At 37.4% G+C, this 15,516-nt stretch overlaps 1 protein-coding gene across 1 annotated transcript; it reads right to left on the bottom strand.

The window, feature by feature from the left end:
• Positions 1-1,705: 1,705 nt before the first annotated feature.
• On the bottom strand, positions 1,706-6,090 carry LOC311275010 (uncharacterized protein). The gene is made up of 5 exons (XM_084383144.1): positions 5,504-6,090; positions 3,618-4,525; positions 3,356-3,423; positions 2,701-2,744; positions 1,706-1,829 (listed from the first exon to the last, which is right to left on the bottom strand). Exons 2-5 carry the CDS (start codon positions 4,402-4,404, stop codon positions 1,778-1,780), a joined length of 951 nt encoding a protein of 316 aa, XP_084239270.1. The 5' UTR covers positions 4,405-4,525; positions 5,504-6,090; the 3' UTR covers positions 1,706-1,777.
• Positions 6,091-15,516: the final 9,426 nt, after the last annotated feature.

Below are 15,516 nucleotides of genomic sequence, written 5' to 3' on the forward strand. Positions count from 1 at the left end.
ACTTCATCTCGTTTTCCATCCCGTCAGTCCGTACGGAACTTGGCAAGAAGGCGTTCTCCTATGCCGCGCCTGCCACCTGGAACATGCTCCAGCAGAGGCTGAAGCTGTCCAGCTTTATTCCCTTAGGGGATTTCAAACTGCTTATTGGAAGGCTGATGAGACAGTCTGTGGGGGTCTGCATGTGTACTTAACCAGTCTTATTATTTTTTTCTTGCACTTTGTAGTTTGCACTATACTATTTTAATGTTTTGTGTTCTGTGCTGTATGTTCCGTTAGTCTGTAACTTTGTGTTTTGCTGCTGCTCACCCGAAACAAGTCTCTCTTGTAAATGAGACCCTGGGTTTCAATTTGATTTTACCTGTATAAATAAAGGTTAATAAAAATAAAAAAAATGCTCTGCGGGTATATATAAATCATCAGATGTGTGTGTGTGTGTGTGTGAGTGTGAGTGTGAAGGGGGCGACTTCATGAACACACACAAAATCTTGATCAGTTTTAAATAAATTACGGTTTTGTTTGCCTGGGTCCAGACTGATATCAGGCAATGGTTTTGTAACAGTTAACGCACTATTTTATACAGTCTATGGTAACGCATAGCAGACTGGCTTCGTCTCCATAGCAATGGTGTCTGAGGATCATGGGTAATGTAGCCTTCCCTATCCAAAACTGACAAAAATAACTGATTTCTCAGAATCGAAGGAGAAATAATTACAACTGATGGCAGTAACATTAACCCATCGCATTGTTTAATAATCAAGGACACTTTAGTGTTTTTGTGTTGAGGTATGTGGAGGATATCATTAAAAGACATGTGAGGAAAATACTTCCGGCCAACGGGTCCTCGGTTCTCCAATGGGAATGGGTTAATAATAGCCTACGTATAATACATGATATATACAATGATAATAGAATTGATGCTTTGTTGAAATAATTATAAAGTAATATATTAAGTATTGAAAAGATCTACCAGCCTTAGATATTTGAAAAAAGCCAAAAGATTTAGTAGTAACTGGTTGATCCCTGTCTTTGGCATTATCTTACCTTGTTCTTATAGGTGTTATTCCACAGACCAAGCATGATTAATCAATTATGTGACTGTAGATGAGGTTGAGTGTGAATACATTTAACACTTAGTTAGCAGGGTGTACTCTTCCTCTTTTCTGGGTATTGACTTCAGCTCACTGAGACACTGTTATGGATGTGCAAATAGACATAACGCATAGATGGAAATCCTGGGGGTGGAAAACCATTTCTGCTGTAAGAAATGATGAGGAAATAGGCCAAAAAAGGAGTTTTACATCCAAATTACAACAGTAAATCAATCTCTCTCTCTCTTGTTTTTAAGATGAAGTAGACTGATGTATATAACACTCGCACAAAACATTAATTGGCTATTAATTGACAAATTGTAAACAATCACAAAAATCAATTGTATATGAAGGAACACAGCCAGCAACAGGTATGTTATTTCCAAACGTTTTATTTTACAACTATCCAGTCTCCTAAAATACAGAAAATTTAGGTAATGCACTTCATAAAGCAGTGACATAAAAGACAGAACTGATGAACATTATTGTCAAAAAATACATAACAGAAATTAATCTGACATTAAAAATCAGTTATAAAAAAAATAATGTATAAAAATATCTGCATATAAACAATTCTGATTGCTCTGAAAGGCACAATCTCAAGTAAGTCTGTAACTATCATATAACACACCAACAACAGAACACAGCAACAAACAATTCATTCACACACACCTATTTTCGTGATGGTTTTAACTTTGAATATTTTCTTTTGGCTCCCAGGAGTTTTTCCACTTCGCCCCACTGTAAGACAGACAGTATCACAATGTAATCACATTGTTCGTAACTATTTGGAGTACTATGCTGCCACTGTACTATTTACAATGAGACATGGAATCATCAGGTATTGATACCTCAAAATATAGCATAAAACTTGTACAACTGCCCGCAAGACTTAACAGCATTTTCTGAATTACAGTATGTTTAGAACATCGTTTTAATTCTATATACTGACAGTAACATATTTTTCATTGATTTGGTTCTGTATTCAGAATTCTGTATTTATTCTCATTGTTCAAGTCAATGAAATTATAGAGCAGCTCCCAACACCTACAGCTGATAAAAGGTAAGCGCTTAAAACCAACCACAACAGTAGTTAAAAACTTCATTCAATAGTTAATGGTTAAGCATATCAGATTTCAAATGAGATTTATATGACGTTCAAGTCTGGACTTGAAGCTGTAACGTTGTTTAGAGATGTTATTGGTTGATCGTAGCGAATTTTATCCATTTGGATTTAGTAAAAAGGGCTAAGTAGTTTGTCTGATGTAATGTAAACATCCTTAGATCCATCCATCCAAAATACCATACCCTTTACCCTAAAATGCTACAATTATTGTAAGATGGTACAACTTTGAATCATTTAACATTTTAGTGATAATGCACAGGGGTATACCTACTTTTGTTGTATACTGTATTTTTATTTTAAATCCAATGCACTACACTGCCCACATGCTGCACATTATTTGACCGCTATGTGACTTGCTTGACAATCAGACTTTTCTGTCACTGATCAAACTGCAGTTAAAGTTAAAGACATGTTTATATCTTTGTTAGTCCTGTTGCCCCAGGCCCAATCATCTACAGTAAAGTAAAATTCAGATAACATAATCACCATCCAGAGCAAGGATGCCACTGCAACAACACCTCGGCACGGCCCTTAGTGAAGACAGAAAGACATAAGGCAAAATGAATCAAATTTTCTTTTGACAAATGGCAAAACAGGTAGACTAATATACATACTGAACTGTAAATACAACATTAAGTCCATGTGTATTCAAACAATAAAGTGAAATAATAAGTCAGCGGGACTAACTCTTACATAAGAAGCATAAATTGTCATACTATCCATACAATTTTGAAAATGTAGAAAATTTTGATCTTTGGTTTTTAATTTACTCAATGTGATGACAAGAATTAAAATTTACACTGAAAACGTAATTTGTGAAGTCAAAATGTACGTAATGAATGGCTGAACATTGTTACATGAAGCATTACACAAATTCCTAAATCCTAAATTAACAATGATATATAATCTAAAATATTCAGCATATTTTGTAATGTTTTCAAAGACATATTGAAATCACACTATAATTGTTGAGTGTTGTCACTTCATTATTGTTTGTGTAGTCTGGCTTTAGACTAACTGAAACCCTATTTTTAAACAAAGAATAATGGCTATCAAGACTTCTTTATGTTGGACAATTATATGGTTCCAAGAGGTATTTTTATCATTGTTTCAGTAATGTCTAATGCTTTTTGAAACAAACCTCCCTGATTCTTTCCCTCAGTATTTTTTTGTAGGGGAAACTGGTTGACCCTTGATGAATGGGACATTCTGAAATGAATTAAAAGATGGTAATAATTTGTAGGTTTAACAGACATCTTGTAAACATTGCCATGAGGGTCATGGTTCAAGAAACTATTAAAACTGAAACTCAGACTGCTCTAACTGAAACTGTTTCACAGTGCAAAATCAAAAAGTCTGGATTCATATGGTGATAAGAGAATGACTTATAAACCCACACATACCACTAGTGTCTGATTTCCTCCTGATTTGTCTTCTTTTCCGTGAGGAAGATACTGAGTCTGGAGTGCCTAGATGGGTGGACACAGGAGCGAGTTTAGAAGAAACAGATGGCAAAGGAGAAGCCAGGGAGGAGGACTTAGGTTGGGTCAGAGAGGAGGAGATGAAAACAGGATGGGTAAGGGGAGAGGACACAGGACAGGAGGAGGAGGACCCAGAGGACTGAGAACCAGTTAGGGAGGTGAAGGCCACTGAACGAGTCACACATGAGGACACAGGAGGAGTCAGGGAGGAGGGGGAGGAAACAGGATGGATCTGGGAGGAGGTGGACATAGGAGGAGCAATGGACAAAGACACGGGAGGGGTCAAGGAGGACATAGGCACGGTCAGGGAGGTGGGGGAGGAATGAGAGGTAGAGAGCACAGGAGGAGCAGGAGACAAGGACACGGGAGGGGTCAAGGAGGACATAGGCACGGTCAGGGAGGTGGGGGAGGAATGAGAGGTAGAGAGCACAGGAGGAGCAGGGGACAAGGACACGGGAGGTGTCAGGGAGGAGGGGGAGGAAACAGGATGGATCTGGGAGGAGGTGGACATAGGAGGAGCAAGGGACAAAGACACGGGAGGGGTCAAGGAGGACACAGGTACGGTCAGGGAGGTGGGGGAGGAATGAGAGGTAGAGGGCACAGGAGGAGCAGGGGACAAGGAAACGGGAGGTGTCAGGGAGGAGGACACAGGAGTGAGTACAAGAGTGAATTCAGTATCAGACTCTGGGGTGAGCAGAGATGTACGCATGGAATCCGATGCTTGGTCAGCTGCAGTGTTGGAAGGGAAGACATCATGGTCTAATGGTGGAGTCTCTGTCTGTGTGGCTGAGTCTCTCCCATCCTGGTTGCTGGTTCAACTGCCATAGTCACTTTTGGGAATAAAAAAATGTGATGTGGACCTTGGCATAAGCAGTTGTAAACAACACATACACATATCAAAATCTATTTAAGCTGCACAAAGAAATACCTGATGATGTAGAATTAAATGACCAAAAACATATAGTGCTATATACAGTTACAGTTCATACAATAAGATCATATTATAATAGTATAATACAAAGCTGAATAGAGTAACCTATATACACTGATTTTTTGATTAATGAAAAATAAGATTGTATGAGTAGTCATAGTCCTAATTATTGTCACAGCAAGACCTGACTTTTAGTAGGCTACATGCAGATCTATTTTGAACATGCAATTTGACAATCACAAACTGACAAAGGTTTGTGAGTCATTTCAGTGTGAAGTCTGAGAATATCCAGTGCAGCAATCTAGTGGCACTGCTTAGCTACCACAAAAGTATCAGTCTAAGTGAAAGATACCAACAAGGATCTGTTGAAGAAATTATTTAAAGTGTGATATTACATTATTACCCTAAACTGTTTTCAGTGGCACTATTTACTTCCCACGGAAAACTCTTTACATTAATGTCTGAAAATTATTCAGAGTGATGGAGACAAGTCATGTCCTTTGTCTTGGGGTCTGTTCCTGGACAGATACTATTAAGATGTGATAAGAGCACAAAACTATTTGCTGTACAAGAACATGTCAGCACTAGGGCTGTAACGATTCATCGAGTTACTCGAGTTACTCGATTACAAAAATTGGTCGAGGCAAAAACTCTGCCTCGAAGCGTCGTTAAATTCCTATGACGCGCAGGGATCTTGAATGTTCCACACGGACCGTTGTTAATACTACTGCGTAAAGTGCCGTACACGGACACGGAGAGCCCTCTCCGTCGCCGGAGAGCCGGAGAGCCTCTCCGTACTCTCCGGGCGCGGAGTGTCCGGCACTCCGTCGCGGGGAAACGGAGACGGCAAGGGCTGTGATTGGTCCTCTAAACTCACGTCCTCACGCTGGTTCTCCAGCAGCCCGGGGGGGATTGCATTGCGTATCCGCCACCACGACGGAGAACTGCGAAGGCTCGAGATGACATGCCAGAGCAGAATCAGTTTGTGCGCGTTTAAAAAACGTAGATATGATATCTGCTTTACAGACAGTTGAGACCGACGTGACATGTTCTCCCTCTCTCTCTGTCTGTCTGTAAGTGTGTGTGCACGCGTGTTTGTTTACGTCGGTCCGGAGCTCCTCCCTTCGTAAAACAAAGCGGTGGAGAATTGTAGATGCGCGACGATGAAGAAATTATTAATTAAATGAACACGGTCCGGACCGGTTCTATAGGAAAAGTGACCTTAAATGACTTCTGTTGTGATTTGGTGCTGTGTATAACATAAAATTATATATAACACAGCATGCGTGCACACACATAGGTTGCTAGGTTACCATAGCAAATAGGCCTATCCCAGAGATTATATATTATTTGTTAGTAGGTGGTTAGAAGGTGCAATCCCTTTTTGTAATGTTGTATAAGACAACACTAAGGCAAAATGGCCGTTACTATTTAAGTTTGTATTGATTCATAGTGTTACATGTTATACATGTTTTACAGTGAGTTGAAACTGTATTGTTATTTAATTGTTTGCACTTGCACTAAATGAGTAAATTGCAATAAAGTTTTGGAGCCAAATGTTGGAGTTGTAAGAAATACCTCTGTTATTTAAAGAAATAAAAGCCAAATGGTTGATCATTTTACAGCCACATCATTTTCGTCATGCATTATTTGTTTTGGTTGTTTAAAAATGCAAAAAATATATATATACGATTAATCGATTAATCGATCGATAAAGTGCTAGATTAATCGATTCCAAAAAGAATCGATAGCTACAGCCCTAGTCAGCACCATTGAAAGAGACATATTACCATTATGAAATAAATCAAGACTAAATGTTCAACATCAAACTGTGAGGACACGGTTAAAGAGTGATGGGTAACCAGGTCTACATTTTAACTTAAAGTGAGAAAAAATGCACTTTGCTTTGCCATATGAAAATGTATGTTGTTAATAAAGCTTAATGTCTTTTTTAATTAGCAGGTCATTCAAATGACTCTTGAGAAAAAAAAGTATGCACATTTGTGTACATTACCGTTAAGAAGACTTTCATAAATCCTCTTTATTGTGACAAGGGCATCTTTAGCATCTTCTGTGTCCATTTGCCATGGACAGAAGCACTCAGCTAAAAAAACATTTGTAGTTCTCCTGGCAAGGGGAGGATTGGATGTCGCTCTAAAAGTTCCCACTTGTGGAGCTGGAACAAAATTGATACAAAATCATAAGAAATTGGATACATAACTACTAGTTCAGAGTACTGAGGAAAACAATGTGTTCTGCTTTGATACCTAGACAAATAAGCTATGTATTGAGAGTCAGAGTGAAGTAACTATAAACAGTTTTCTATTTGAATTCAGTCAGAGACAAGAGAAAAATAACATTTTGAAAAACAAGGCCTATCTTTTAATGTCCAAACATTCCTGTCATTGTCCTTCCAGATTGAAAAATTATCTCTCCACCTAACTAGGGTTAGGGGTGTTAGTCCTAATTTGATGGCGCTCACCATTCAATGGAATAATCAAGACAGTGAGTGGTGAGGTCCCTTCCTAACTTATTTACTTTTTATGTTAATTTAGTTGAAAGTAAAAAAAACATTGCATTAAACTAAAAACAAAACAGGGGACTGAGTCTGGGGTGCATGAAACCAAAGTCAAAGTTCAAAGCACAAAAAATGTTTGCACGCTCAAATCTATTATTACTCCTTTTATTTAGTTTTCTTCATGAGACCTGAGCATAGGGGAAACAATGCACAGACGTTTCAGCTATTTCTTCTTCAGTGTGCACACTGAGGAAGGCATATCTGAAACTATGCTCATTTGGCTAAAAAGGAATGTTTTACTAATACTGGGTGCACAAACCTTTTTTATGCTATGTTAATGTAGTTACAAATTAATGTTATACTAATACATAAAATCCTGTTTTTAACAAACAGATATACAACCGTAAGTTAGATGCTCTGCCTTCACCGAATTAAAATATGGTGGTTACAGAAATATAGCTTACTACACTGCATAAAATGCAGTAATCAGGCAGTGATCTGTACTTCACACATTAACTACATTGAGAATTCAGGATTGTCTTGCACAATGAAACAAGGATGAATGTTGGAATGCTGAAGAAGTCAATTACGTAACAGCAATATAGCAATGTGTATGCAAATGTAAAGATCAGGGATTATTTACTTACTATTTTGTGATAACTGTCTGAAAGACAAAAACCTACCAGTAGATTTGTTGCATCATATACTTTGTTGTCACTGCAGTTTTTTTTCTGCCTGTCTTTCCAGTCGTGGGCAACTTTTTTCTTCTGTTTCTCAAGCTTTTGCTTGTAAGGCTGCTTAGCTCCACAGTGCTAACACGTCTGGCTGGCTACCCCAATTTTTTCTTTGCAAACGTGGCATTCTTTTTGAGTAGGCATCTGGAGAAAGAAACATAAATAATGATTAGAACACTGCATACTGAGTTATCAGGGGATGAGAACTTAATTTTCTTATACTATGTTGACAGGCTTTCAAAGGAAACCGCTACAGTGGTTAGATCTTTGAAAGGATGTGCCTTCCCAGTATTTTGTTTGTGGTGCTAAACCAAAGTCATATAATTCCAACGTTGAATACCCAAAGGTAAAAGGTACCTTTGGGTCATTACAGAAAACCTGTATTTGTGGTAGTTGTCTAGAGGCAGAGGGCTCTAGAATAGGTCCCAGATCAAATGTAAAAATAAATGCTTGTTATAGAATCAACAAATACCTATTGAGAATGATATACGTGAGTTGGTAACCTAACAAATAAATTCATCCTAAAAGCATGCACATATAGGACCACCCTCAACTGTAAATATCTGGTCGATTAGTTGATGCTTCAGCATCACAGAATCAACACCAGCATCAAACGTCCTATCAAAACGTGTCACCTTATACAAAACCAGTACCGTGTTTGGTAAATAAAGTAACGTTAACGTTATGTGATGCATTATAACAACGTTTGCAGTGGCCAAAAAACGACATCAGGTTACAGAAACCGATGGGTCATAACATTTAGTTGAACACCTGTTTTGTCTGTCCTCTACCTTTTGTCTTTTCTATTCCTGGCTTTTTACCTGTGTCTTGACATCATCTAAAATCCATATATTTTTAGCAAATCATTTCGTGTAATTAGGAGGGTTTAAAAGCACATAACGTTAGACACCGTTATCTATATTAAGCTAACGTTAACGTAACGTCTTGGCGGTCCTTGTTAATTATAAAACGTTTAGCTATCGTGAAAACGGATGTTAAGAAAAGCATAGTTTAATGTCACACAACTTACCGGTTATATAATGTCCATGCTAGCTAAGTTAGCTAACGTTAGCTCTTATAAGGTTATTCCAATCCTAGGTAAACATACCTTACTAGTAATCTTAGTTACTAACATTATAACGTTACTAGACGGCGAAACAACACAACACCCACAGACTAAATATTCTATTGTTCTCAAATTGTTTTTATCACCATTTACTGACTACTTACCTTTATTAGCTTATCTATCAGGCGTTGAAAAAAGGATGTCATCAAGTAGATAAAAACCCACAATGCACAGAGGCAAAAAGTATTTGTGGCATATCTCCTGCCACCGGTAGGGGCGCTAATTTAGGAAACGCTCCTGTGGGTCGTATTGGAGGGTAGGAACAAACGACCTATGTGGTCGTTTGGTTTGGAGAAGTTGTTGGTAATTATTATAATTTTTTGCAGACATGATGGAATTCCTTTCTCTTAGGCCAGGTACTCCAAGGTGTACATCAAGAAGTCCAGCAAGTAGAGCTTGTACACACTACTGTAAAAATGCATAGAAAAAACAATGAGAATGTGAAACTATGTAAATTACTCTGAAAATGACATTTTGCTAACCCCCCAAAAAGTAGAACTGGTAAATATGAAATGACAAATGTAATGAAATGTAAATGGCACAATTCTGATGTAACAGAGACTATTTCTGGTTGTTTTCAGGAATGTTTGTCACTGTATAAAATGCAACTCAAGTTGTGGTGTTACAATAAGTTGAACTTAATTTCAAGGTCCTTGAAAAGCTGTATTTACTGTCAGATAGTAATTGTGTTCTTTCTACAGGACAGTCAGTGCCAAGACAGTAGGGGATTGAGACAGCACCGACATCAACAGCATAACCAGTCAAGAAACCTCTGGATGTCCTTCCTGTATATAGTTGTTTATGCTAATTGTACTGTATATTGTCTAAACGATAAAGGTATACTATTTGTATACTATATTTGTAGTTTTATTTTTTTACATGTGTTCCAAGAAATGGAATAAACAAGAGTCTTACCTAATTCAGTTGTTATTATTAAAGTAAATGTAAAGTGTAAGAACTGTAATGGGATGGTTGCTGGAAGTGTAAAGAAAAGGCATTTATCATTTTCAAGACTTTATTCAAACAAGTTAGAGATAATTCAAAACAAGCAGTAAATACAGAACAACAAATAAATAGGTATCAGGCAGAGTTCCAGCACTTGATGTGACTGCACCAAACATAGTCCTTGAATTCTGGCCTGTAAAGCAACAGATGAGCAACATGATTAGATATTTTTATGGAACAGAGCTTGACTGTCCTCAGCATACTGTGAACATACATACTTTCAATGGTCAATACTTTAGACATTCCTGGACAAAACTGTACAGATGTCCCAGTTTATATTACATTAAAAAATAAAAAGGACCAGCCCTTTATCTTTCTTTACATGTTTCTACTTACTGTGTTTATTGTTATGCACCAAAACACAAATTCAAATGGTGAAAAACTGCTTGGCAAAAAATATGATTCTGAACAGGGCACGTGTGTCCAAGTTACATGCCTGGTCAATATACTGTACAAACACAAATAGTTGTAGGTGGTTATCAGGGAAAAAAGCACCAGTAATGTTCTACTTTAGATGCTGACCTGCTCATGTGCAGTCCTTTGAGCTAGAAGATCTACTCGACCTATGAACACCTGCTCCTTGACCTGTCGCCCTCACGTCCACGGCCTCTGCCTCCACTCATGTCCTCCTCTGATGGGATGATGTGCTTCGCTCTGGCGTGTCTTCGTCATCAGAGTCAACGATGCTGGCATCGTGGAAGCTCTAACATGCAAAACATCGTATCATCATGAGTCCAATACAATATTCACGTTCGTCTGTGAATCACTGAGGGAAACAAAAAAATAAAACACGTAGCAGGCCCACCACTAATCTTGATGTTTTAGCTTTTCCACATCTAATGTCACCATAGCCAGCTGCTGCTAGCTAACCAGCAATGAGTTACAACATCAAAACACACTTTCAAAACAATGTCTGAATGCTAAAAAAGCTAGCTTGACAGCTATCAGCGCTAGCAATGGCTATGTTGGTTGTATACGTTCAATTTGATGATATTAGGTGTTTACTTATAGGTGAATGAGACATCGTAAACTTATTGGTAGTCGGACGTTGTGATACAAAATGATGCGCTGTCCTCCTCACCGCTCGGACTCCGTCGGCGGTGTTCGGCAGTCTTCGGACGGTGCGTGTTCATGGTTTGGGGGGAGCAGCTTCGGAGAGAGGCCTGAGTGCAGGGGGCGGAGTTTACTGGCTGGATACTTTCAAAATCTTTCATGGTCTTGACGGTTTTTCCAACTTGCAGACCCCAGCTTTAAAAATGTTGAAATATTTAAAATTTGAAAAAATATTTTATATTATAATTTGGCAAACTAATCTTCAAATCATGAGCATAATAGACAATGTCTTTTGTGTCAAAAAGTAAATATGTTACAGTGTCCTTTAAGTTTGATAATTCCAGTACTGATGTCCCAAGCCCAGATCAGGTCTGTCCAACCACAAGACAATAAGCAGAGTGGTTAAATATAAATGACTTATCTAGACTCATTGGGAGATGATGCTGCAGTGTTGCATCATTGTCTATTAAATACAGGCATGTTCACTTCTTCACTTTGACCTCCAAAAAGTACAATTTACCCTAAAAAGTTACTCAAGTACATTTATGGAGTATATGTAAGTGGTTACTACTAGAGGTCGACTTAATCAAATCGATTAATCAGCGCTGATAGTACCTTTTACAAACTATTTTTATCGGCTGAACGTGGCTCCAATAGTTGCCGATGGCTGCGCAGCCTTCACCAACCACGCCGAGGAGTACATCATCATTTTCAATGGAGGATACGCTGAGTCAATCATCATCATTTCAGGGCCACTTCTGCTGAAAATAAATCCTCTTAATCTCCCTCTTAATCTAAAGTAAGCAAATTGACAAAAACAGGCAACTGCTGTAAGTTAACGTTAGATATGCAGCAGCCATACATGCACCACAGACTTGAATTAATGTCACATTTTTCAATGTAGACTAAGAGACATCAGAGATATTTTTCATAAAGTAATTCTCCACTCCATGAAATACCTCCCACACTCTCTATGCCATTGTTCTCTCGCTCTTCAGCGCGCACTCCCTTCTTCTCTTCCTCTTCACAGACAGGTAAACCGGAAATGTTACTCTTCAAAGTCATTCTTTCTCAAACATTACAATAATTACTTTTTAGATTTTTTACATACATAACACTCCATGAATATATTGTAAAGGCACATATTTAACTGTAAATTATTTATGCATTTTAACTTCTTATTGAATCCACGTTTACCTCATTAACATGAACTTAACCATGACAACTATTATTCAAACATCTTATTAACTTGAAATAACCACACCTTTTTAAAAGAAATATAACTGATAATTATCAGGTTATTACACATATAATGCTGCAAAACTGATTTAACAAAACTAGCTGGAGATGAGGAACTCATTTTGTATCAAATATCATCTATTATTCTGAAGAAAAAATAAAAACACAAGATGTAAAGGGTGAGATCTCTTTTTCACTCCATAAATCAGAAAATACTATCAACAGCTATTAAAAAAAATATGATTTTTTGTCACATTTACATGAACTAAATTTTATATAGAGGCTTAGTGTATTTAAGAGCTGCTAAAGTGAAGATTTCTGTCTCAGAGTTTGAGAACAGTCATTTTGAATAACAGCCGAATCAATAACTTAAATTAAGACAACCACTTTTTGTATTACAAGTTTCTGATATTTTTTCTTTAAGTATGTATATCTCATTAAATATGCACTCATTTGAATAATGTCCAAAACAGAATTCTGGACAAAGATGAACACTTAAATGTGTATTTTGGACATTTTCTTCCCACTAGTATGGAAGGAGTCATGTTATGGATGGAAAATAGCTAGTCTGCCAGCGCATGAATAAATGGTGGTAAATACATCAGCCCCATTGACTGTATAAAACAGAGGACAGAGCCACTGTGGCGTCACCCATAGGTTTTGGAAGAGACTGAATGAAGCTCAAATGTCTGTATATGTATATACAGACATTTGTATATGTCTCCAATTTCCAAGCATTGCTGGGAACAACTATGGTGGACTACATCGACTCTTTACAAGTGTTGTTCCTGGCTTTGCAATGCCTACATTTGCATCCAAACATGACTGGTCCTCGGCCTATTGTTGCCTATAGTTAAATAGTAATAGTAATAATAGTTACAACCTTTTGTGTATTCTCCCATGGATAAGTCAGAACATACTGTGTTTTTTAATTATTAGTATTGGTACCACTCTGGAACCAGCTTTCTTGGCCTGGAGCTATTCCTGTAAAAAAAACAGTAAAGAACTGGCAGCTGGGTTGCCATTATGTTACTGTAAAATTAACATATTTTTTACTGTCACTGAAATTTACAGCTTTAAACTGTAAATGAAAAATACGGTGTAAACTGATATTTAAAATTACTTTCACTGTATTTTACAATTAAATGACTATTTAGTTTGTATTATTTATACATTTCAGTAATCTATTAAAAAAATATGATTGCACACAGTTAAAGGCACTCTTGTTAAGAAAAACATGTTACATGTCACTGACTTTAGGTTTCACAAAATCTCTGTTTGAACCTGGCCACAAGCACGGAAGGCAAACCATAATAAATTAACCTACTGATTTTTCAAACCTGTGATTAAAATGTAAGAGAAAAAGCAGCTTCTTATTGCACTTTACTTTTATTTGAATGTAAAGATTACATGTAAAAACTTCACATGCTGAACAAATTGCATGTTAAAAACAGTACTACATGTTAAAATTACATGTTAAAAACAGTATTACGAACATATATATATATTACATATATTAACAGTATTACGAACATATACAGTACTGTTGGTGTGGAAGTCCAAGAACATCGGCAGGAGAGTTACGGCTCACTCGAAGACACCAGGTTTCTCAATCCAGCCTGTAAGTAGCCATGTGTGTGTGTTTCTGTGTGTGTGTGTGTGTGTGCCTGTGTGTGCCTGTGTGTGTGTGTGTGTGAGAGAGAGAGAGAGAGAGCGAGAGATCAGCTCCAAAATAACTTATATTCGCAACTTATTGCATACAAAATTAACATTTCTGCCCCTCATTCCCCCCATCCTGATAAAAAATGTCCCAAGCCATGAACTAACACCTCAGCAAACCATAACATTCCAACCTTAAACATCCAAATAGTTCATATAGTTTCAGAAACAGAACACAACAACACATAAAGAATGACAGAACAATTACAAGGTGTAAGATAGAGATGTCATGTGTAAAAGAATGACTGAGAGAATAGAAAATATCAGAGAAAGAGAGAAGAAAAGAGGGCTTCAGACAGGGAGAGAGATGAAGGAAGAAAGTGGGTAGCAATGAGAGGGAAAGAGAATTAGAAGATTGAGACAAATTGGTGTCTTGACAGATACATTAACAGGATTGAGTAGCTAATCTCACCTTCATCTCAAATGAAGTCCCACTCAAAATCCATTAGTCTCTTTAGCAGAGTCAGCTGCCTCTCTCGGGGTTGATTCCAATAAACATCTGAAAAATTATAGTGTTTTGAGATGCAGATCTGCACGGGACTAGTATTATCACAGGATGTCTGTGTTTGGCGAAATATGGTAATTTGTGGTGGAATTTTTACTTCACAAATTACAGACATGGCGCATTCGCATGGGATCAAGATCACTGACGCCCTCTGTAATTATTACAAATTACCAGAGGTCCCCAGGTAATACTTATCTTGTGCGAATAGAGTAAATTACATAGACGGTAAAATGTTAACACAAACTATCATAAAGTTTCATTAATTCACTGACAAAATGCAGGTGTCAACAAACGTTAACTTTGTAGAAATTAAAATGTGCTCCTTGTGTTGTTTGACTATCATCTTTGAAAATTTAGCTAGCTGCTAACCAAACTCATTCTAGCATGTGCATATGCTGTAATCATCAATGCTAACAAAACTAATCAAAACTAATCAAATCAAACAATAATATAATATGTAATATAAAACAATCAAATAAAGTTGCTACTCACCAAATAATTAGTAAGATGGAGATGGATCAGGAATGGCAGGCGACTAGCTTCACATGTGCAGCTCAGGCAATGCTCTTCCCAGAATGCCAAAAATAATGCATGATACTGTTATCTAATACACTTTAACGGTAAAGTGCTGTATAATAGGAATACATTAGAGTTCTGTTAAAATAAACAGTAAATGGGCTGTAATTTCATTGATTTTCTGTAATATTAACAGTAAAGCACTGTTTATTAAAAAAACACCTTACTACTGTTGAAATTCTGCCGTAAATGTACAGAAATTATTTACAGTGTAGGTCTTTGGCTGATGAAACACAAAGAACTGGTTCCAGAGTAGGCACTGGCTCCGAACCAGCAACTGAACTACCTTGGTCAAAAAGGGACAGCTGCTGCCATTCTCTCCCAGCTCTCCTCGCTCTCTAAGCGAATAAACAACAGGTCAGACGCCCTGGAATAGATGGTCAGTGACAACTCCAGTGTGATTGCTCAAGTGAAA

This window comes from Pagrus pagrus, assembly GCF_965226575.1.
Source record: "Pagrus pagrus genome assembly, chromosome: 19".
Taxonomy (NCBI): Eukaryota; Metazoa; Chordata; class Actinopteri; order Spariformes; family Sparidae; genus Pagrus; species Pagrus pagrus.

Coding starts and splice junctions, on each gene's coding strand:
- LOC311275010 (XM_084383144.1), bottom strand. CDS start 4,404: ATGCGTACATCTCTGCTCACCCCAGAGTCTGATACTGAATTCACTCTT. Junction 3,424..3,617: donor GAGGAAATCAGACACTAGTG/GTATGTGTGGGT, acceptor AATTCATTTCAG/AATGTCCCATTCATCAAGGG. Junction 1,830..2,700: donor TGGCATCCTTGCTCTGGATG/GTGATTATGTTA, acceptor TCTGTCTTACAG/TGGGGCGAAGTGGAAAAACT.